This window comes from Agelaius tricolor, unplaced genomic scaffold (assembly GCF_023055355.1).
Source record: "Agelaius tricolor isolate 1412-34295 unplaced genomic scaffold, bAgeTri1.0.p SCAF_6, whole genome shotgun sequence".
NCBI lineage: Eukaryota > Metazoa > Chordata > Aves > Passeriformes > Icteridae > Agelaius > Agelaius tricolor.
Window position 1 is genome coordinate 1,322,870 of NW_027269266.1, and position 22,595 is coordinate 1,345,464.

The window sequence follows — 22,595 nt, forward strand, 5'->3', positions numbered from 1 at the left end:
AGACAAGTGTTAATACACAGACCATTGTTCTATTTGTCCTCACTTTTCTACAGTCTAAGTAATTTTTCTGCTGACCAATCTCATGGCTGCTGCTTAGCTCTAATCACAGTTCTGCAGTCTCTGGGGCCTGCCTTTTGCAGCTTTCCCAAAACACACTAATTTTGTGGGTTCCCACAATTCCCCCTCTCTGTTCACCTAAAAAGAAACTTTCACAATCGCGTCGTTTATTACTTGTGTTTCGTAGCTTTACTATAATATTTCTGCTTATTACCTGCTTAAAGCATTTTCTTGCCTGTACTAAGCATTGCTATATTACAACACAGCAATTGAATGCTGTGAAAGTCTAGTCAGTTGAAAGGGCATAAATTAAGCCTGACAACAGTTACAAGTCACTGTTCAAAAAAGTCTTGTTGGTTCTGAGGTAAATTCCCACACAGATCCACATGCAGGTCTTTATGATCTAGAGAGACATGTGGGAAATATCTGACTGCTCATCTTCTGCTTTACCTGTTTGGAAAGCACACAGAGCTCTTCTAAACATGTGGGCTTTGTTATCCTTATTGTCCTAAATAGAACCTCTGTGATTCTGTTTCATTTGGAAGGATGTTGGCAGGGAAGCAATGCCAATACCCCAGCAAGAGTGACTGGCCTCTGGGAAAACAACTGGCCACAACTCAGAGGACAATGGGACTTCATGAAAGAAAATTTCAGTTCCAGGCTAGAAAGGGAGATGTAAAAACAAGGAATGAAGAACAGATTTTCTCAAAGACTTTGTCAGCCTTGTTTCAGTCAAATTTGAATGTACTCCATGTTTTTGCCCACAGTGATGCTCACTAAAGTCTTACAGAAATAGCAGCTTCCTCTGCTGTACCTACAGGGCATAACATTTACCCCTATTCCTGACAAATAAATGGAAAATTGGAGCCAACCATCAGTTTCCATTTTGCACTTGTGTGTTTTTGTGGTTGGTTTCTCAAAGGAGGTGGTTAAAACCCTATTTCCAAACTTTCCCCTCCACAACCCCACCAATGGCCTGGCTTGAATCCAGCCCATCTGATGGGGAAAAGGGATTTTTCAGGGGACACATTTCCCTGGGAAGGAGGTTATAGGAGGGCAAAAACACAGGTGAGGTGCCAGGAGACAGAGCATGTGTGCTGAATTTCATCATTCAGGCCTTGGCATAGCACAGAGTGGTTTCTTCAAAAGGACCAAAGATAATATTTCCCATCTGTGGAATTTTAATGAATAAATTCTGTTTGTTTCTGTTGCTTTGCTCCGTCTTTTTGAAAAGAAACAGGGAAAATGTGTGCAGCTTCTTTGTCAATGCCCTCCTCATTTTCAGAGAAGTAAAAACTGAAAAGCACCAGGTCCCTGGAAGTGCTGGGACAGTCAGGAATCAAGAGTGGGGTGAATTTTGGAGGTCAGACAAGAGGAGATTTAACTGACAGGACAGCTTAAAGCAGGAGAGAATTGGTGAAAACAAAGACAAATCAGAGGGAAGGCTCAAAAGAGACAAATAACTTTGAATATTTCCATTTCTTCACATATAACAGCACATACCTGAAGCAGTTTCAAAAAACATCTCAGAAGGATGGTGAAAATCATCAGCCAGCACCACACTGCCTTTAAAATGAGAGATTCAGACCTGTACTCATCCCAGTTCAGCCAGGAGCTCACTTTGACTTTATTCACCCATTACCCCTCTGTGTAAAGTGGAAATGACACCTGCCACTCCTGCAAAGCACAGATCTGCTAATAGGAAATGGCATGTAAATGCTATTTATTATTGTCATTATTATCATTATTCATGTTAATTAGCACTGTGGTGTTTGTTATTTGGTTGTTAATATTATTAAAGAATTAGCAAGTCATGAATTATAATAATGATAATAATCTATTTAAATTTATTACCTGAGAATTAAGATTATTTTTCCTTTTTTTCACCGTTATTTAATGACCTGGCATGAACATGAGGAGCCTCTTCTTCCACCTCTTCCTACTTTTAACATCTCAAAACATTTTGAAAGAAAGAATTTCATCATTCTAAGCCTTTTCACCTGCAATTTTAATGTGGCATTTAGGCCAAAGGCTCTGACCCAAACACAGGGATTTTCTCACCCAGGAGTGCTAAAATTGATCCTGTGCCTCATCCCCTTCTCCAAGGTCTTGTCCCTGCTGAGAAACCACTCAGCTTCCCTGAGACTGAATTGTTGCATGCTGCAGCTCAGCAGACAGAGCAAACCCTCAGCAATTTCATGTGGAAATGTTCCTATTGCTTGACATGCTCTAAATAAATCCCAGGAAACCTAAAAAATCTCAATTTGGGCTTCTAAGTTAAATGTGTACGATCACATGGAGTTGATGTTGCTTAGCACAAAGAAAAGAAACCCCAAGATGTGTAACTTGTCTGCTGAAAAGTAGCAGAATTGGACTTTTAGGTTTTTTTTCCCCCATTAAAATCCAAAATCTCACTGTGAAACTAAACATTTGCACATGAAACAGATGGAATGGTTCCATCTGTCATTGTGAAACAGTTTTCAGCAAGTAATTACACTGCAAAACCTCCACAGGGTTTGGTGATATGTCAGGACCGAGAGTGATGACTGAACATGAACAACTGCAGCCAAATGACTTGGGGCACACGTTTTTCTCATCAGCAAAGATAACACAGGATCCACTGGAGGAGATGAATGGATGGGGAACAGAGGGATTCTCCAGGCTGCAAAAAAAGGGATGGATCATTTTCTTTGCATTTGCCACTGCTGGAGTTTGAGGATTATTTCAAGTGCCCTCACAATATCTCGCAAGTCAGACGCCACGCCAAGGGAGCTGTGGATTACACACAAATGCTCCAAAAATTAGAAAAATAAGATAAAATGCTAGAAAAGTCTTCTTCCATGTGGATTCACTGCATCTAGCCTGGAGTCTTGAATATCCTAAATGTGTTGGTAAGTTGGAACAAGTCTAGAGCAGGGGAATAAAAACAAACTTTGGACAGGATGTGCTGATAAAAAAGGGAGGCACTCTTACATCAGCTGCAAATGCCCAGCGGATGGGGATCAATTGTTCAGGGGGCAGCTTGGATTATGAGTGAAATTATAATTAGAGGAAACTAAGTAAATGAAGAGTCTGATTTATTAATAGTATTTCCAAGCACAGGCTGTGTAGTAGAAATGAAAATCTCCAAATTCACAAGGACCTGCAAATCTTTATTTGCATTTATTCATGTTTTAGAGATGGATGACAAAAACTGTAAGATCACAGTTATATGCACTAAAATCAATGCAAAAATGGTCATCTCAACAAAAAGGCAGGAACTTGATGGATGCAGATTTTTAAAAGAAACCCTGCTATATAACAGGACACAAAAATATCCTGAGTTATCCCCTGAGAGATTGGCTGGATGTGACCTAAAGGGAGTTTTCTGACTCCAGTGTCTATGATTCACCATGTAGCACGCTCAGGATTTTCTTACTCCTGGAAACAAAAAATAAACCCAACCAAAAATGACAGTCCTGTTCCATGGCTGGCTTCAGTTACCAGCCTCAGAGCCACACTGTAATTGGATGCTGAGAGGAATAAAAGAGTCACTTTGAAAGACAAATTCTATTCTCAGTTCCACCTCTGCAAACTGCCACTGACATTTCTTTTTCCTGAACTGCTTTAAAGTTTATAACAGGAAGCAGAATCTGGCCCCTCACGCAGAAGCCACAGTGGAGACTCCCCAGTTTTGGGCCAAAATCCACCAGAATCTGACTTTTGTCCCAGTCCTAAGCAGACATTGCCTCTGAACTGAAATGCAGAGAACACCCAGATGTTCTTAATAAAATCCAGGACAATTTGCAGCAGATGCCCAACTAGTGCAGACTCTTAAAAATACAAAAAGGAAACTATGTCTACTGGAGTTTCTGTAACTGATTAAGTCACTGGCTTGGAAAAACAGATCCCTGCTCATGGGTCCAGCTCCCATGTAAGAGCCCAGCAGTGGAAAGAGATCCCCTCTACCATATAATTTGCAGAATAAGTGGAAAATGGTGTTGGAATCTCTGGGTAACTTATTTTATTTTTAGAGGGCAGGTGGGTAAGAAATAGCTCTTACCTGCCCTGACCTCATTTACCATTTTGCTACTCCAGAGTCATTTTCCTCACTGGAGAATGGAAAAAATGCTGGAGTGGTGCATAACCATTTTTTGAGGGTTTAAATGTCACATTGTTTATAGAAAAGAAAAAGAAGTGTGAACTAGACAGAGAAGTTTATTTATTTTTAGTCCACTCTGTTCTGAATTAATCTGATTTGGGTACACTGATAAGATGCCTTGACTGAATTCAAGCCTTTTGTAATCCTGTGAATAATGTAAATGATTGTGTTAATTAAAAATAACAAAATTTGTAGTTTGCCAGTAGCAGGAGGATGTAGCTGACTTCAGCCACATGGGAAGGAGTTAAAATCAAGCTTTGTTTTGTCACACATTTATATCAGATCAGTAAAAACACATCCTTTGGTAATCACTTCCAAACTTTTATAGGGGCGCTGCTGCTGCAAATGCAGGTGGGACTGCTACAAGTATCTAACAAAAGGAAGAGAATTCCAAATAATATTCCTGGATCAAACACAAGATTGGCTGTTTAGGACAGAACTTGTCTTAGGAAAGATGTCCATCCTGCCATCCTCCATCTCCTGTTGATGGAGAACTCATTACACAAGCTCTTCCTGAGGTAAATTAATACCTGTCACTCCTTTGAAAGGTTTCATCAATCTTCTCATTTTCATGATGACTACAATTAAAATATGACTATCAAAAACAATTAAATGGAACAATCCCATTGCATTAACAGCTATTTTAATTGTCTTCAATTTTTTTTACTGGTAATAGAACCACTACTACAGCACAGAAATGACAAACTGAACCAAGCCAATAACTTCTTTGCTGCTTTACCTACTCCAAGCTGATTTTAAAAGAAATTGTTTTCTTTTTAATGACATTTTTCATGGAAAGCATACCTGACAGACATCATAGTGCTCAAACAGGGACAGCAAACCAATATCACTGCGACTCGTGATGCCTTTCAAAATGGTGATATTGCCATTCCCAGAGTCCAGCTCAATCACATTGTTGAAAACATTGGACACAGCTTTGCCAGTCAAAAGCAAGTTCACCAATTCCTGTTTGGGACATGTTTGAAATAAAGAAGAAAAAAAAAACCAAACAAACAAAAAAACAGTAGTTGAGCAGCAGAAGACTGATTCAGGATTGATGTGAAGTTACACATGTACATGACTCCCAGTTTATGGATTTGCTTTAGGTTTATAGTTGGAATTAAAATTGATTATAAAAAGATTCCAGATATTTTGGTTGAAGTCTCCCAAAGTCAAATGAGGAAATTATAAAATCACAGAATATCCTGAGTTGGAAGGGACCCACAAGGATCATCCAGTGCAGCTCCTGGCCCTGCACAGACACCCCAACAACCCCACCCTGTTCCTGAGATCTTTGTCTAAATCCTCCTGGAGCTCTGGCAGCCTTGGGGCTGTGCCCATTCCCTGGGGAGCCTGGGCAGTGCCCAACCCTCTAGGGGAAAAACCCTTTCCAGCTGTGGGTTGGACTTCTTGTCCAAAAGGATTGATAACCCAGGTTTTAGCTTTTATATTTTCAGATTCTGTGCTGCTCTAGTATGCAGTTCTGTAGTTCTTCACATCAGGGGATGCTGAGCTCTGTGCACAGAGCAGGGAGACAAAACAATTCCTGCTCCAGCTGGGCACCAAGGACAAATGATCCAAATCTCAGCCCAGGAGCACAAACCCCGTGGGCTGGAGAGAGAAAAACAAGCAGGGTGGGACTGCAGGGGCTAAAGCTGGAATGGGACAATGAACTGCAAGATGCAAATGGAGCAGAACTGATCCCAGGGAGAGAGCCCGGGAGCGCTGGTGCATTTTGGGGCCATTTTGGTTCATCTTGGGTGCAGCCCTGGCTGGGCTCTTGTGCTGCCCAGGTGGATCCATGGAGGCCTTTGAATAAATCCCTGCTTTATTCTTTAGCTCTGTCCAGCCTCTGTTCTAGGCCAGCCTGCACAAGGCATCAGGATGCTGTGAGAGACAGTAGTGGAAGCTTTGCTGAAGTCCAAATATTAGAGGAGTTTTCAATTTTCATCCTTCTGGAGGCAAACTGCTGATAATTTATTTTCTCTTACATCCAACTCTCAAACATCTCATGTAAGGGTTGTTTTGGGTATTTTTTTTTTTAATGAAAACATTTTGGTGTCCCCTCTTCTGTACAATGAAAAGTACAGCATGAATGGTATAAACTCAAAGCCTGTCCAGTATTACATGAAATTTCTGTATGTGCTTAGTGATGTATTCTGTATGTTGGACAAGATTTGTTAAATTATGATTCTTTCTCACTGATTATTTCTGGATGAAAATAATCTCTTTCAGTAAAACATTTACCCAATATGGACCTTGATCACTAAGATATTGATATTTCCTAGAGATGGTTGCTGATAATTTCCTCTCCAGTTGAAGCAGGGGGGTGTCAGAGGCTAAATACCTGTGAGAGGGTGGGTGGCATTTGCACATGTGAGTGTGCCTGAAGTTCAAGAACAGAAACATGGGATATTTTTCTCAGCTAACATCCCACCAGGGCCAGCTGGGGTGCATGGAAGCAGAGCTAACAGCAGACTGTGCTGCAGCAGTGAACCAGCTCACTATTAATAAATAACATATGGCTAAAACCAGGAGAGGAAATAACAAAGAGAAAGTTTCCAGAAAAAATACTGCAAATTACCATGCCCAAAGACATGAATAACTCTGGTATGGCCAGTTTGGAACTGGTTTTAAAAATACTGCACACAATTACAGCTCTGTGTTTCTCCTGAAGGATTCCCTAGATTTTGGAGGCTTTTACTGATATTTTTAGCACTTTTATTCACCATCACTGATGTTCTACCACCTTCTTGAGAAACCATTGTGTGGTCACAGTACTAAAGTCCTCTAGAAACAAGAGAGGAACGTGCAGTTTGTCTCTGGCAGCCAGAAGGGCAAGAGATGGAATCCTGGAATCCCTGAGGAGCTGCAGGATCAGACATGGAACCTCGGGCATGTTTCTGAGAGGGCAGGGAGGGAGCACAGCAATATTTCAGCACTGAAATTAGCCAGGGAGTCCCAAAGAGGCAGATGAGAGCAGTGGGAGGACAAGGACACACAGGTACAGGCACCTGCAGGCCAAAAAACCAGCCTGCAAAGCAGAACCTCTGAAAGCAAAGACAACAATGTGCCAAAACACGAGGAAAAAGAAAAAAAGGATGAAGGTGCTTGAGGATATGGGAATAAGGGAAAAAAAACAAAAGGAAATTGGTGGAGATTTTATAGCATAAATCTCCACCAATTTATTTCCATAAATCATTTTTTTCCCATACCTAAATGGGCTGCAAAAGAGGTGGAGAGGGACTTTTCACAAGGGCATGGAGTGATGGGACAAGGGAGTATGGCCTCCAGCTGAAGGAGTGTAGGTTTAGCTGGTATTAGGAAGAAATTCTTTACTGTGAGGGTGCTGAGGCCCTGGAACAGGCTGCCATGAGAGGATGTGGATCCCCATCCCTGGAAATGTTCAACACAGGCTGGATGGGGCCTGGAGCAAGCTGGGATAGTGGATGGTTGGAAGGGCTGGAACAAGATGAGCTTTAAGGTCCCTTCTAACCCAAACCATGCTGTGATTCTGTGACTCTATGACTCAAAAATCAGAAATCCATCTCTCCCCAGAGGTCAGTTCACAGCAGAGGCACAGGACATCCCCAAAACTGTGGGGTTTTTTTAGCTCACCTGGGTGCAGTAGCCGTGGCTGCCGATCAGGCGGTTTGTGAGCACGTCAAAGTCATTGCGTACCCTGCAGAGGAAAACACAAATTTAAAACCAACCAAATGTCAATACAATTGCTTCTTTTCATTCTTTTGATCTCTAAATCTTAATGAAAACTGTTTCTCAGCCATAAATATAACCCTGTATTTTCTGAGTCCTTTCAAGGTGATTTTTTACATGGCAAAAAAAAAAAAAAAAAAGAAAATCTCAACTGAGCCTGTGGGAAGCAGAAGTTTGGTAGAGCTTGAAAGAAGCAACTGTAGAGAAAGAAATAAAGTCATTGTCACCACTAGTTAGAATTTTAGAAATTAGAACTACTGCACTGTTTGTGTGACAGAATCACAGAATGGGTGAGGTTGGAAGGGACCTCTGGAGGTCCCCTTGTCCACCCCACCTCTGGTACCTGAAGCAAACTTCCCAGGTCCACATCTGGATGGTTTCTGCCTCTCTCCAAGGAGACAGACTCCACAAAGTACCTGAGTATTCCAATACTCAGATAAGATCTGCTATTTGCTATTCCTAGCATCAATACTTGTAATATACCCATACAATCTATACACTACATTGAGCATAAAAAAAAAGAAAGAAAAAAAAAACAAAAACCCTTCTAGGTGTACACATTTATAATGGTGCTGTGTGGCCCCTAATTATATGTTGTGACACCAAAGAGAAAAGTCTGTGAAACTGCATTGCCCATAATGATGGAGTAATGTGTCCCCAACCTAAGTTCACTATCTCATAACCCCTGGAATTACTGAATTAGTGATTGGTTGATGGCCTAAACCATAAAGGTTGTAACTGTGATCATTTTTTATCCAGCAGATATAATGGAATTGCAAACATTATTTTACACATGAATAAATGTTTAATCTAGGTTTGAGGAAAATCAATGTACTATGTTCTGGGAGAGCTGTGGCAGTAAAACCCACTGATTAATTCTATGGGTCATAAAAAAGCTATTTTCCTTCAGTATAAAATATGCTGATCTCAATTGTTTTGACTCCATCCTTATTTTGATACTGCTACTGAGGTAGAGAGAATACTTGAATAATAATCAATAATTAATTAAAACTTAGTTATTCTACACACATCCAGGCTCCTCATTCCCATTTGACTTGCCAAACCTAGGCATACAAATATCCATGTTTCTTGACAATTGGCACAATTAATTTTGTTTAAAAATGAAAATATTTTGTTTCTGACAAAGCAGGAGTTGAATTGATGTGGTCAGGGTAATGCAAGCTGGAAATTTCCCCTTAAAATTGACACACATGCTCCATTAAAAATGTATTTATTAAGTGAAAAGCCAGGACGTTTCCTGTCTTCATCCCAAACTTGAGATAATTATTTTTCATAGGTTTTCTTTGAATGCCAAAATCAGAATGAAACATATAATTTCGAGGTTTTCAGCCCTAAAAGTATTTGAAATAATTGAAAGAAAGTGACAGTCATGGAATCACAATTCCCAAACTTTAGGTAATTATTTTCTCACAGGATTTCTTTGGATGACAAAATCAGAATTTAACATATAATAATTTCGAGGTTTACAGCCCTAAAAGTATTTAAAGTAATTTAAAGAAAGTCAAAGTCATGGAATCACAATTCTCAAACTTTAGGTAATTATCTTCTCATAGGACTTCTTCGAATGTAACATATAATTTCAAGGTTTACAGCCCTTAAAGTATTTAAAATAATTCTGAAAAATGACATAGTCACAAAATCACAATTCCCATTTTGAAAAATGCATTTTATCCCTTTTATAAAAACATATTTCACCCCTTTCAAAAACACCTATTTTAAAGACAATTCACAAGTTAGTGTCAGACATAACAAAGTGCCACTGACGTCTCTTGCCCATGTGAAATCAAAGGAAAGGCTGGGGAAAGTGTGCCCGTGACACGGAAAACTCCCTCGTGCACCACTGCAAGGCATGGATGGGATGATAAAAATCTCTGGATTTTGGCCATTTTTCAGTTTTAGCAACGGCCTCATCTCGCCAGCGCCGCGGGCAGAATGTCCAACATGCGTCAGTCGGGGACGAGGGGACATACGCCACACACAATGGCAGGAAGCTCTAATTCCATCTGAAGGCACAAACAATCGGGGAGTCTGGAGGTGGATCCCAGCTCCTGCAGAAGAAGGACAACATCTGCCTTTGCAATCAGCCCCGCCGCTGAGGAAACCGACGTCAGGCGCGCGGCCGCGGGATTTACACCTCCGCTCAACGCGGGATTTACACCTCGGTTCAACGCGCCTGGGGCTCCTCTTCCCACCTGCCCAAGGCTCCCCAGCCTCTCTGCAGGTGTGCTTGTGGTGTTCCAGGTGCAAGGGCACCTCGTGCTTTGTAAAAATATCAGATGGTCACAATTCTGTGGGTGGTTTTTGCTGGGGTGTGGAGATGTTCCCTGGGGACAGGCAAATCTGAATAGTTTGTTCGTTCTGCTGCCCTGGCTGTCAGATGTCAATGCAGACATAATCCATAAATCATTATCATCAATATGACTCCCCCAGCATGGAATTTTCCATTTTTAATTTTTAAATCACTTTAGAACAGAAAGAAAACCCATTAATTTGAAGCCAGGAGCCTTTTAATAATCCCAATGACCATCAGACAACGATTTGAGGCTTGACTCTGAATCCCTTTTACAGCCCAACATGCCACGTGCTGCTGCAACAGAATCACAGATCAGTAAACAGACACTAAAAATCAACAGAAAATAAATTTAATGGTAAATAGTCCTTTCTTGTGCTGTATTATCACTATTTTCCAGTGTTGTGCTAGTTCATATCTCAGCTAGAGAGTGGGGTAGGAGAACAGAACAGAACTAGGGTAGGAGAACAGAACTAGAGCAGAACAGTGGGGTTTGCCTCTCCTGGTAATATTATAAAATCTGTTAAAAAAAAAATATCCAGACAGAAAGCAAGATACTGATTTTTAAAATCTCCTGGATAAAGATTTTGAAGCAAGCATGTGCTCCACGGGTTCCATTCTTTTTTCAGCAGAAATCATTCCCTGTGCTGGTATGAATACAAAAGTTGACAATGAGACTTTGCTAAATTCCAGGTCACTTGTAAGATCTCCCAGCTTGGTTTTTAGTTTTACTTGTAAGGTGTGTGATGTGCTTTATGCCTGCCTGAAACCAGGGAAGACAGAGTTTGGATTCTAAAATATGTACAGAATGTGGATGTGTTTTAAAATGCTCACAGAACTTAAATAACATGGCAAAATTCAGCTCCACGTGGTTTATTCACTCTGAGCTGTTCTTTTAAAAAAATGTTTGTATTAAAGCTTTTTTTCCCCCAAAAAAAGAGTAATTGTGAGCTGTTATCCTGAGGCTTAACTGTCCTTTCAGTCCTCATGCAAGCAAACATTTTTTTCTCACATTATTATCACACAAAATGAACACCATCATGTGGTGAAACCAAAAGATCTGTAAGGTGGCTTCAGAGTAAAAACTTAATTCATAGCAACTGGAGAAATCTCCTCATGACAGAAGTCACCAAAATACAGCTGGTGTGAATTATACCTATATTTTAATGGTTTTTAATGCTGCCGGGTTTAAGGAAGGGATGCCTGAAACTCCTTCCAGAAAATATATTTATATATTATAAATTAATTTCCTCTCCATGCTGCTGTTGGTGAATCTGTGTTTATCTTCAGCCTGGTTGTAAGTGCTTGTTTCAAGTTATAAATAATGTGTTCATAAAGGGTGTTAAGCACTGAAGGTGGACAGATGTTCTGAGCCAAACCTTTGACTGCTCTGAATTGTCACAGCCATACTGACACCATTTGCTGACTTCCAGGCAGTTATTAGAAATCTGCCTAGAAATCAATTCATTTTGAGATATAAAAACAACAACAAAACCAAAAAAAAAAAATCTAAAAGTTAAAGACAGACGGACCAAACCACACTTGATAGAAGAAACTGTAAGGTCATTAAAAACCTTAGCAGTGATGGTGCATTGATAAAGTACACTTCAGTGATCTGCTTGGACTCAAAAAAGTTTTAAAAGTTCATAAATGCAAATCCAAAATATAAAATTTTTGAGCATTAGATTCTCCAATATAACATAACCTGCACTCAGATGAACTTTTCCTTCGCAAAAACTAAGTGAAATAAATGTTTTTCCAATGTTTCACATACATTTACTCTCAACTTACTTCCAGGAAAATTATTGACAAGTCCTCAATGGAGAATAATTAAATATTGAATAGAAAAGTCCCATACAATCTGTAACAGGAACAATCCCAGGCTATCACAATGTGAGTCAGTTCATGCCATAGGTATCACACTTGGCTTGATACCAAAATAAAATAATAGAAAAGAGAAATAATAGAAAAGAATAAAATAGTATAAAAGAAAAAAGAGTGCATTTCAGTAAGTGCTGGCTGGTTTACAGTCCTGAACTCTGAGGCAAAGCTACCACAGAGAATTGGTGACCTCACTTTGTTCATGGCAACAGACAGTCACATTAACAAACACACAATTACAAGTCTACTCCCAAAATAGATTTGGGGCTGGCAGGGAGAAAAAAACTCATCTTCAAGCATAAGGATTTCAAATAATTACAATGGGGATATGGAAAATGACAGGATGGGTGACTGCCTTATTGTGTAAATGTTCCAGAATATTTTTTTTTTTTTTTTTTTTTTTTAATACTGGCACATGGCAAAGGTTTCAAATGAATGTTCAAAGAAGAAGGAAAGAGCCTCTCTAAAAAAATATAAAATATTGTTTGGGATTCAGACCAGGGGAAGCAAGGAAGTGGCTCCATTCTTTATTTATCACTTTTGCCACATAGCTGCTAATTTCACCAAGTTCTTAAAATGGTCTGAGGTACTCATGCAGGTTAATTCATCAGTTCTGCTATTCCACAGTGCTGTCAAAATATGGGAACCGTTTATATTTCACAGGGATAGATCTGATGGGAAAATTATTAATCTATTGGCATGTTCAAGCCACTATTTAATTTTTTAAAAGGAATTATCTTGCTGACTGAATGCAATGTCCTCCTGAGTGCAACACAACAAGCAAAGATATTAAATCTGTATTTATCTCACCACACTGACCCTGAATAATCTGAATGTGTCAAAGTAATCTGCTGAAATTTGGCCAAAATCTGACAATTTATTTGTTACTGCTGCATTTTGTAGTAGAATCACACTTATTCTTCCACACCTCTGCAGTCTTTTAATCAATATCATTTATTTCCCAAAAATCAAAATAATTAATTTCTGAAATGCTTTGGTTTGCTAAAGTAAAGGAAAAAGGGAAAAAACAAGATTGGAAAGATGAAAAAGCTGATCAATCACTTCAGGGCAGGGTTGATATCACTGATTTTTATATCTAAATATGAACATATAAACAAGTAATCCCTCTGAATTCTTTACATCTGTGTGCATGGAGAGAAACTGGTACATCCTGAAGAGAATTTAGGTGACCTTGCTCAGGTAATTTGCAGAGGAAGTAACTTCAGGAAAATTCCATTTCTCCATCTGATGACCACACAGTAAAAGGAGCCTGACACAACCTGGCCATGGCCATCAAATTTCTAAATACCAAGGACTGGAGGGATAAATCACAAATATGCTGGCACTGAAGACAGACTGAGCCTGTTTTTTTTTTTTATTTTTATAGATTAAAAGCTGAGAAGTGAGAAATAAGGTTGATCTAGAAATAAAAACACCCTGTAGCCATTCTGTGAAGCAGACTCCTCAACTGGACAAAACAATTAAAAGTTCAATTTCTTTAAGTTAACTTACTACAGTTTTTAGCTCAACAGAACCTGAGCATTTAGATACTGAAGGGTGAGAGGAATTTCTGATGGTCAGAAGGAAGGACAGGTCAAAACTGGAGCAGTTTTCCTGTGGGAAGAGGCTGCAGGGACCATTTCACTACAGCAGGACACAACTGGTGGACTCCAAGGGAAGGAGATGATTAAGGAAAATTTCCTCACTACTTTTCAAAACATGAATTTCACATCACTCCTTGAATAGCACTGTAGGACATGAAATAACACAATGCAGAGACCTTGTTCTTTCCAAGGTAAAAAGAGACTTTTTAATTTCTGACTCCAACATTTATAGATTTCCAAAAGTGACAGTGGATTGGAGGGTGACAGTGCCACCTCTCCAATGACACTAAACCAACCCACAGTCCATCAAATTTCTCCTCTTCCATAAAAGAACACAAACCAAAAAGTTATTCATAGAAAGTGCGTGAGAAAGTTCGTTACAAGAATACAAACATCAGAAAGTTTAGAAAATCTTAAAAAATCAGAATGACACTTAAATTTATTGGGCAATTCAAGAGAAAAAAAAAAAAGGCAAAACTCTTTCACAAAACACATTTCTGCAGTGGGGAGCTCGTTGCCACAGGGGTTGTGGAAGCCAAAAGGATTAAAGGGTTTAGAGAAATTGGTGGAGGAGAGGTTTCATCAAGGGCCAATAAACTCAGTGACCTGGGCACAACTGGCAGCTTGGGAAATCCTGGGATTACTGCTGGAAACATGGAGAATATTCCAGCAGAATGATGCTTCACTGCATTTCTCAGAGAGTTTCCTGTTTTTTCCCCTGTTGTAGTGTGTTTTTATACTTTGTAATACTTCGAAGTAGTTTTGTTTTGTATTCCCATATTTTTCCCAAATGGTTTATCCCAGACTGTACCCCCCTCCCTTTACCTGTGTTATCCCTCTCCCGGGATGAGATCATCCCCAAACCCCCACCCTGGCTCTCTGTCAATCACTCAGATCCCATCCCCTCCATCCAGAAGTTTCAGTCCAAGTCGTCGAGTGATGAGCCAGAGGCCAGGGGTCAGCCCCCCAAGCCTTGCCCCATACGCTGTCCTATATGTCCATCCCCCAGTACCCATCCCTTAGAGTCACTCATTGGTTGGTAAAATGTTCTCTACTTTGGGTTTCCACCTCCCTTTAAATGTAACCTTGGCACATCTCCCGGGGCTCTCGGCAGGAGGCCCCTGAGGTGTAGGGGCTCCTTTGGGACTCCTAGAATGAAACCTTGGATTAACCCCTGCTAAGAGTCGGCCCTTTCTCTTCTACCGATGTCTCTGGTGTCTCTTGTGCTGCACAGGGGCCCAGCCCAGGTGCCCTCAGTACCCTCGGGGCACACACAGAGAGTGTCTGCCCCCAGCCCAGGTGCCCTCAGCACCCTCGGGGCACAGAGAGTGTCTCCCTGCCAGCCCAGGTGTCCTCATACCCTCGGGGCACACACAGAGAGTGTCTCCCTGCCAGCCCAGGTGCCCTCATACCCTCGGGGCACAGAGAGTGTCTCCCCCCAGCCCAGGTGCCCTCATACCCTCGGGGCACACACAGAGAGTGTCTCCCTGCCAGCCCAGGTGCCCTCAGCACCCTCGGGGCACACACAGAGAGTGTCTCCCTGCCAGCCTAGGTGCCCTGAGTACCCTCGGGGCACAGGGAGTGTCTCCCCCCAGTACCCTCGGGGCACACACAGAGAGTGTCTCCCCCCAGTCCAGGTGCCCTCAGCACCCTCGGGGCACACACAGACAGTGTCTCCCCCCAGTCCAGGTGCCCTCAGCACCCTCAGGGCACACACAGAGAATGTCTCCCCCCAGTCCAGGTGCCCTCAGCACCCTCGGGGCACACACAGACAGTGTCTCCCCCCAGCCCAGGTGCCCTCAGCACCCTCGGGGCACACACAGAGAGTGTCTGCCCCCAGCCCAGGTGCCCTCACTACCCTCGGGGCACACACAAAGAGTGTCTCCCCCCAGACCCAGGTGCCCTCAGCACCCTCGGGGCACACACAGAGAGTGTCTGCTCCCAGCCCAGGTGCCCTCAGCACCCTCAGGGCACAGAGAGTGTCTCCCTGCCAGCCCAGGTGCCCTCATACCCTCGGGGCACAGAGAGTGTCTGCCCCCAGCCCAGGTGCCCTCACTACCCTCGGGGCACACACAGAGAGTGTCTCCCCCCAGCCCAGGTGCCCTCAGCACCCTCGGGGCACAGAGAGTGTGTCCCCCCAGCCCAGGTGCCCTCATACCCTCAGGGCACACACAGAGAGTGTCTCCCCCCAGCCCAGGTGCCCTCAGCACCCTCGGGGCACACACAGAGAGTGTCTCCCTGCCAGCCCAGGTGCCCTCAGTACCCTCGGGGCACACACAGAGAGTGTCTCCCCCCAGCCCAGGTGCCCTCAGTACCCTCGGGGCACACACAGAGAGTCTCTCCCCCCAGCCCAGGTACCCCCCCAGCACCCTCGGGGCACACACAGAGAGTGTCTCCCCCCAGCCCAGGTGCCCTCAGTACCCTCGGGGCACACACAGACAGTGTCTCCCCCCAGCCCAGGTGCCCTCATACCCTCAGGGCACACACAGACAGTGTCTCCCTGCCAGCCCAGGTGCCCTCATACCCTCGGGGCACACACAGACAGTGTCTCCCCCCAGCCCAGCTGCCCTCAGCACCCTCGGGGCACACACAGACAGTGTCTCCCTGCCAGCCCAGGTGCCCTCAGCACCCTCGGGGCACACACAGACAGTGTCTCCCTGCCAGCCCAGGTGCCCTCATACCCTCGGGGCACACACAGACAGTGTCTCCCTGTCAGCCCAGGTGCCCTCATACCCTCGGGGCACACACAGACAGTGTCTCCCCCCAGCCCAGGTGCCCTCATACCCTCGGGGCACACACAGACAGTGTCTCCCTGCCAGCCTAGGTGCCCTCAGTACCCTCGGGGCACACACAGACAGTGTCTCCCCGCTGTGGCCGTGTCAGGGCTGCCCCCCGGTCTCTGCCGACTCGGGACCGGCCGAGGGTTCCTGAGAGGCTCCCAGAGAGCCCGAGGCATTCCCCTATCAAACACAGGCTATGAGGCTTGCAGAACCTTTCCTGGATCCTATAGGGGCAGTCCTATGGAAACAAGGGGCAGCTAAACCCACAAATCTCTCAGGTGTCACAGACATATTTTATGAAAAATACTTTTTCTACGACTTTTCTCCTGAGAAGCTGGGAAACTTCTGCTTCTCCATGTTTTGCTGCTTTGGAATGTGATCTGGAGAATTGTTTACCCAGCATGTGAAATTGTTTTTACTTGGTGACCAATGACAGCCACCTGTGTCGAGGCTGTGAGCAGTCACAGGATTTTATTATCATTCCTTTCTATTCCTTTCAAGCCTTCTGATGAAATCCTTTCTTCTATTCTTTTAGTATAATTTTAATATATCATGTTCCTGTAATATAATATATATCATAAAATAATGAATCAGCCATCTGAAACATGGAGTCAAGATTCTCATCTCTCCCCTCGTGCTGGGACCCCTGTGAACACCACCACACTCAGGTTCTCCCCAGAAGAATATTCCATGTTTATATCAGCCCTGGTGTGGATTACAGCCACATCCACGCTGGGATAAAGCAGAATTGTGGAGAGGGAGAAGAGGAGATGATGGTCTCTGCATCTGGCAGGTGAAACCCAGCCATCCCAGTTACTCTCTCTCACAGATATTCACATTTCTTGGTTGTTTTCTCAGCTTTCCACACTTTTCTCAGTGCTAGCTCAGGACTCTGGAATCTGCTCACACTCTGATGAGGTTCACTGGTACATTTTCTCTCTGAACTAACACTGATCTTTAAATTAAATCCCTTACTCTGCCTTTCTTGTTTATTTACAACTACCACCATCCCAGCTTTTTAGGAAACATTTATGTCCCACCTCAAAACTGGCTTTTTTTAAGGCTAGAAAACATAAAACCTTTTGTTCTTTTAGACTCCTTTGACAAAACAGATTCCTTCTTCCCCTGCTCTGTGCTTCTCCTACACTTCCCCCAGATTTGATGTGTGAGCCCAGCCTGCCACGGTGTTTCTCTAAGGACACATCAGTGCCTTGCACAATCCATTAACATTTCTTCACCTCCTAAAACTATTCTGATACCCCCTCAGAGCAGATCCAGGGCTGTTTTTCATGCTGGCTCAGAGTCACTGTGTGCTCTGCTGCTCCTCATGCTGCCATTTACAGCTGATGACCCCCCCAGCACAGTAGTGAGCAGGCTCTGTTTACAAGACCTTGCACTTTCTGCAGTGAAAATAAATTCCTTTTTTATTGCCCTCATCAGGAGGCTGAGCCAACTCTTTTTTACAGCACAATTTGTCCTCTCTATTGACAGGGCCTTTCAGCTTTTCAGTCATCAGGTCACTTCATCAGCACACCACTCCCTTTTTCCAGCTCAGGGTCCCACATGTTATTAAAAATAAAAAATAAATAGGGGTGAATATAGCTCCTCCAGAACTTTACATTAATATTTACACTAAAAATTTTGGAATCAAATCAAATCAAATTTGGCCCCTTACATTCCTGAAACACCCTTGGAACCCCAAGAATGAGAGCTCCTGGGTTCTCTGAAATTGGATTTTTTTTAAATACACAGGAAGGAATCAGTCTCAAACTTTTCAAAAGTTTCTCCCTACCACCCCTGTGTATAAGAATCAAAGCTTTTGATGCAATTAAACTTCTGGCAGCCTTTCTAAATCCAGTAATGCCCCCTCTGTGCATTGATCAGGAATGTTTATAGTTTATAAAGATCAAGCCTGGGCCTTATAATGGCTGGAGTTTTTTAACTAAAAGATTCTTTCTAAGATAGGTATGTATGTGATAATTTTTGATGATAATTGTATTAATCATGATACTTTTCAATGTGGGCAGAGATTAATTAATAAGGCAGAGATTAATAATTAAAAGAGTGGTTTTGGTGGAAAGGCAAAGGGGGGGATGTTGGGGTACACAAAGCACAGATACTTTAGACCTTATTAGCATAAGAGATTTGGTACCAGGATGCTTTGGCAAGAGCAAACACAACTTTGAGAATTAAATCGAGATTGCAAGAAGATAAATGAGATGGATTTACCAGAAAAAAAGAAAATTACATCAGACTTCTGCAAGCAAGAGATGTTTAAAATGTGCAAGTTTGTTTATGTGATCTTTAACACAATCATTGCAGTAATAAATCACTGGCCTTCATAGAACAGTATATAAGCATTTGTAGTCCACAATAAAATCACATTCTTTGACCATCACACCAAGTCCCCGTGTCCCTCTTCATCACTGATATTACTGTAAGGAATAAAACATTTTTAACCCCAGACTGATCATTTAGAAACTCCATCAGTCACCTTGCCTATGCTAACAACACCTTTCTGAGTCTCCTTCCTTATCACCTTTAGAATTCTTAAAAGATGTGTTATTTTCACATTAATAAATGAATTTTCATATTTTCATTTGATATATCAAATAAAAATCTATTATTAGGTCCCCATTAACTAATTTTATTCTCTCTCTCTTTTTTTTTTTTTTTTTTTTAGTTTAACTACCAATTCTCCACTTGCTCCTACAACTGCAAGTCAAGTTACTCAATATTTAAATTAGGCATGACAAAGGTAAGCTTTAGGATCAGGTCCATTCATAAAGTCTGGAAAAGCAAGAGAAAGCTTGGAAGTGCTGAATAAATTTAGGAATGAGGTGTAAGTACAAAGATCCTTGGTTTATTTTTTCCTACCTATTCTGTAGCCATCAGCACATTTTCAGGCTGAATTCCACCTGCCACAAATCTGATACAGTTATTATGCATGAACTCCAAGCAGCCATGCTTGGCTTTGCTCTGTGGTGCTCCCTTTACTGAAAGGCAGAATATTAATTTAGACTTGGAGCATTCTTTACATTATTCCTGATATCAGCCACCTCCACCATACACAGAAACCTCACATCTTCTCCTGGTATCTTTCTATTAATATGATAAGGAAATCACTTGTTGTGTCATTTCCTCACGTGTGACCTCATCTGAACCACATTTTTTCTCCAGTTTCCAACACCTGGACTCAGACCACTGATGACAAAGATTGTTGCTCACCACACTTTCTTCATTCCTCTGCACTATTTTAAGAAGTCAGAGAACTCCCCAGAGAATGAGATAATAATCTTCCCTTTCTTCAGCTCCTCAGCTTTTTGATTTATCCTGATCAGTTCCACAGGGAGCTGGATGTGTCAGGGGAGCAATCTGGTTTATTCCCACAAGTGACACCTTCCTGCTGTACATCCACACCAAATCTGCTGTCACTCAGCCTCTAGCTCTCCAATTCTGGTCTGTGAACCCAGCTGGAAATTCCTGAATTCCCTTACCAGGGGACAAGAGTCACGTGTCTCAATTATCTGGGCAAACTCCACATTTTCCCCTATTTATTATTTTTGGCATTGTTTCCCACTTCCCCAGTCTTTTACCAATCAAGATAACAAAGAGAACCAGCATAAAAACATCTTTGTCCTCTTGATTCAGCCCTTTTTTTCTTAGCTGAGTCTCATCACTCATTTTTCTTTACCCCCAACCTTTGTTCCTTGTCCTCCAGTGCAGCAAACACCTCAAACCCAATCCAACCTTTCTTCTTCTTTGCCTTTGTGGTCACATTCCCACTTGGGTCACGTTCCTTATTTACAATGCTAAATAGCCTCCTTATATTCACATTTTATTTGGCAAATCCTACACATTTCTCTAGAGTGAGACCCTACTCTCCTCTACTTTCTCTTCCAAACCCCCTTTTCCCACCACCTTTTGTCCCTGGGTCCCCCCTCTCTCAAACATTAGAAAGTGACATTTCACACATCAATCTGTTCCCCTTTTGAAAGCACAAAGCTTCAAATCTTGGTGTCACATCCTCCCACAAATATTGCTGAGGCTGTCACTGATTATCCCTGTATTCTTGCCTTTTTTTTTGAAGGAAAAACAGTAAATTCTTTCAAGCAATCTCCCTTCTTTATTACCCTTTATCAGCTGCATTCATTATCCTGCATTTATTAATTGATTCATATTGCAAGTAGCTTTTGACCCCTCAACATTTTGGCTACAAGGGCCTCTGAGCAATTCCCACAGGAATGGCAGGGAAGATCCTGAAAATCAGGAATTGCACACAACCCATGGAGCAGGAGGCACAGAAGTTCACTCACCCCAACAAAAAAGGGCTCAATTCTTCCCTACCAAGGTCTGGATCCCACAAAATCTCCCCTATTTGCTCCTCCCCCTGTTCCTGGTAAATCTAACCTGCTTTCCTCATGTTGCAAAATCACCAATGCCTCTTGGGGAGCTCTGAGACTCTCAAATATATATTATTTTTTTTTTCAGTTGTGTCCAGCTCCTTGTTTTTTAGCCCAGTAACATAATTGACAGCTGTTTCCCCTCAAAACCAGCAGCTTCCCTGTGTTTTCCAAACACCAAAAGCTGTAAAAAACCACAGTGACATCTATTTATATGACATAACTGCAAGCCCTGAGTGCAAAGTGCTCCCAGACACAACTTCCCCCTGCTGCTGCTGCTCTCCCAGGCACTCTCAAGTGTACCTTTAAAAAGGTTTTCCCAGAAAACTGGCTCACAGGAAAATCTACTTCCATCAAGAGCTGAGAGTGCCCCAAGTGATGGGAACCTTCATGAGAAGCTGGAATTGGGATCTTCCCCCTGGCCCAGCCAAAAGGATATTTCACAAAAAAACCTTTCTTCAGCATCAGGAGAGAAGGTGAATTTCAGGGGAACTCCAAATTAGAGATTGGCTCTGGCACAGGAAAAGGTGTGAGCAAAGGAAAGTGGATTGAGGGTGGGGGACCCTTTGTTCCACCCACAGCTCATGAGCCAGCAGAGCACCACTTTCCTTTTCAAATTCTGCATGACTGAAAGAGATTTAAAGAGTAATGTGTCAGAATTGGGGTTATTTTACAGTAAATGATACAGAAAGGATATAGGGAAAAAAAAATTATTACTGCAGTAATGATCATTTCCTGCTACTAAAAATAATAAATAGAATAGAAATAGAATAAAAAGTAATAGAATAAAAACTTCTCTTGATGAATAAAGGCAAACAGAACTGTTAAAATTACAAAAAAAAAAGAAAAAAGTAAAAATAGTTTGCCAATGGGCCAGAAGAGGAAGATTCTTGTAGGATTGTTTGCAACCAGATAAATGATTACAGAAGAAAACCCAAGATGATGAACAAATGATATTTGATATGATATTTGATAAGATGATATTTGACCATGGTAAAGGGCATAATAAAGGGCAGCATTTAACCTGATTTGGTGCTTCTGCATGTTTTTATTTCAAAGATGAATTACAATGGCAGATTAAGGAGATTTAACTTCTCCAATTAGGTAAAGCAGTACCAAAGGAATGAAGAGTAAGTGCACATAATAACGTAATTTTAATAATTTGATTCCCTCCAGTGAAAAACTGTTCATTAATAGATTTCAGTGAATGAGGTGAATTGGTGATAATCAAGGACAGAGTCACTGGCTGTGAGAAATCCTACACTGACAAGGAGCCATGATGTGATTTATTTGATTTAATAACAACTGGCTTTTGAAATAAATAAATCAAATAAAGAAATGCACCTCCAAACAACCAAAATTCCACAACACCAAAATGGGAACAGCACAAATAACTTTGAAACAGGTCTGAGTACCCATCTCTGGAGCAGTAAGGGCTACAGAAATGCAGTAGTTAACAACCAAAATTCCACAACAGCAAAATGGGAACAGCACAGATAACTTGGAAACAGGTCTGAACCCTTCTCTGCAGCAGCAAGGGCTACAGAAATGCAGTTAATAGAGCTGTGGGATCACAGCAAGGAGGAAGATGTTGACATGCATTTTCCAAGGTTTATGAGCAGCCAACCTTAATGAAGTCCACAGATTCCTCCTGACTCACAAAATCAGTCTCCTTTTTTATTTTTCCCACAGCTAAAGCCATTG

At 42.0% G+C, this 22,595-nt stretch overlaps 1 protein-coding gene across 3 annotated transcripts in view; it reads right to left on the reverse strand.

The window, feature by feature from the left end:
- MINDY4 (MINDY lysine 48 deubiquitinase 4) overlaps positions 1 to 22,595 on the reverse strand; it is an 82,679-nt gene that overhangs the window by 17,022 nt on the left and 43,062 nt on the right. For all 3 annotated transcript variants that reach the window (XM_071428494.1, XM_071428493.1, XM_071428492.1), the window contains exons 14-15: positions 7,817 to 7,880; positions 5,003 to 5,164 (exon numbers count right to left, since the gene is read on the reverse strand). In XM_071428494.1, coding sequence (XP_071284595.1) covers positions 5,003 to 5,164; positions 7,817 to 7,880 — 226 coding nt within the window. The remainder of the gene's footprint in view (positions 1 to 5,002; positions 5,165 to 7,816; positions 7,881 to 22,595) is intronic.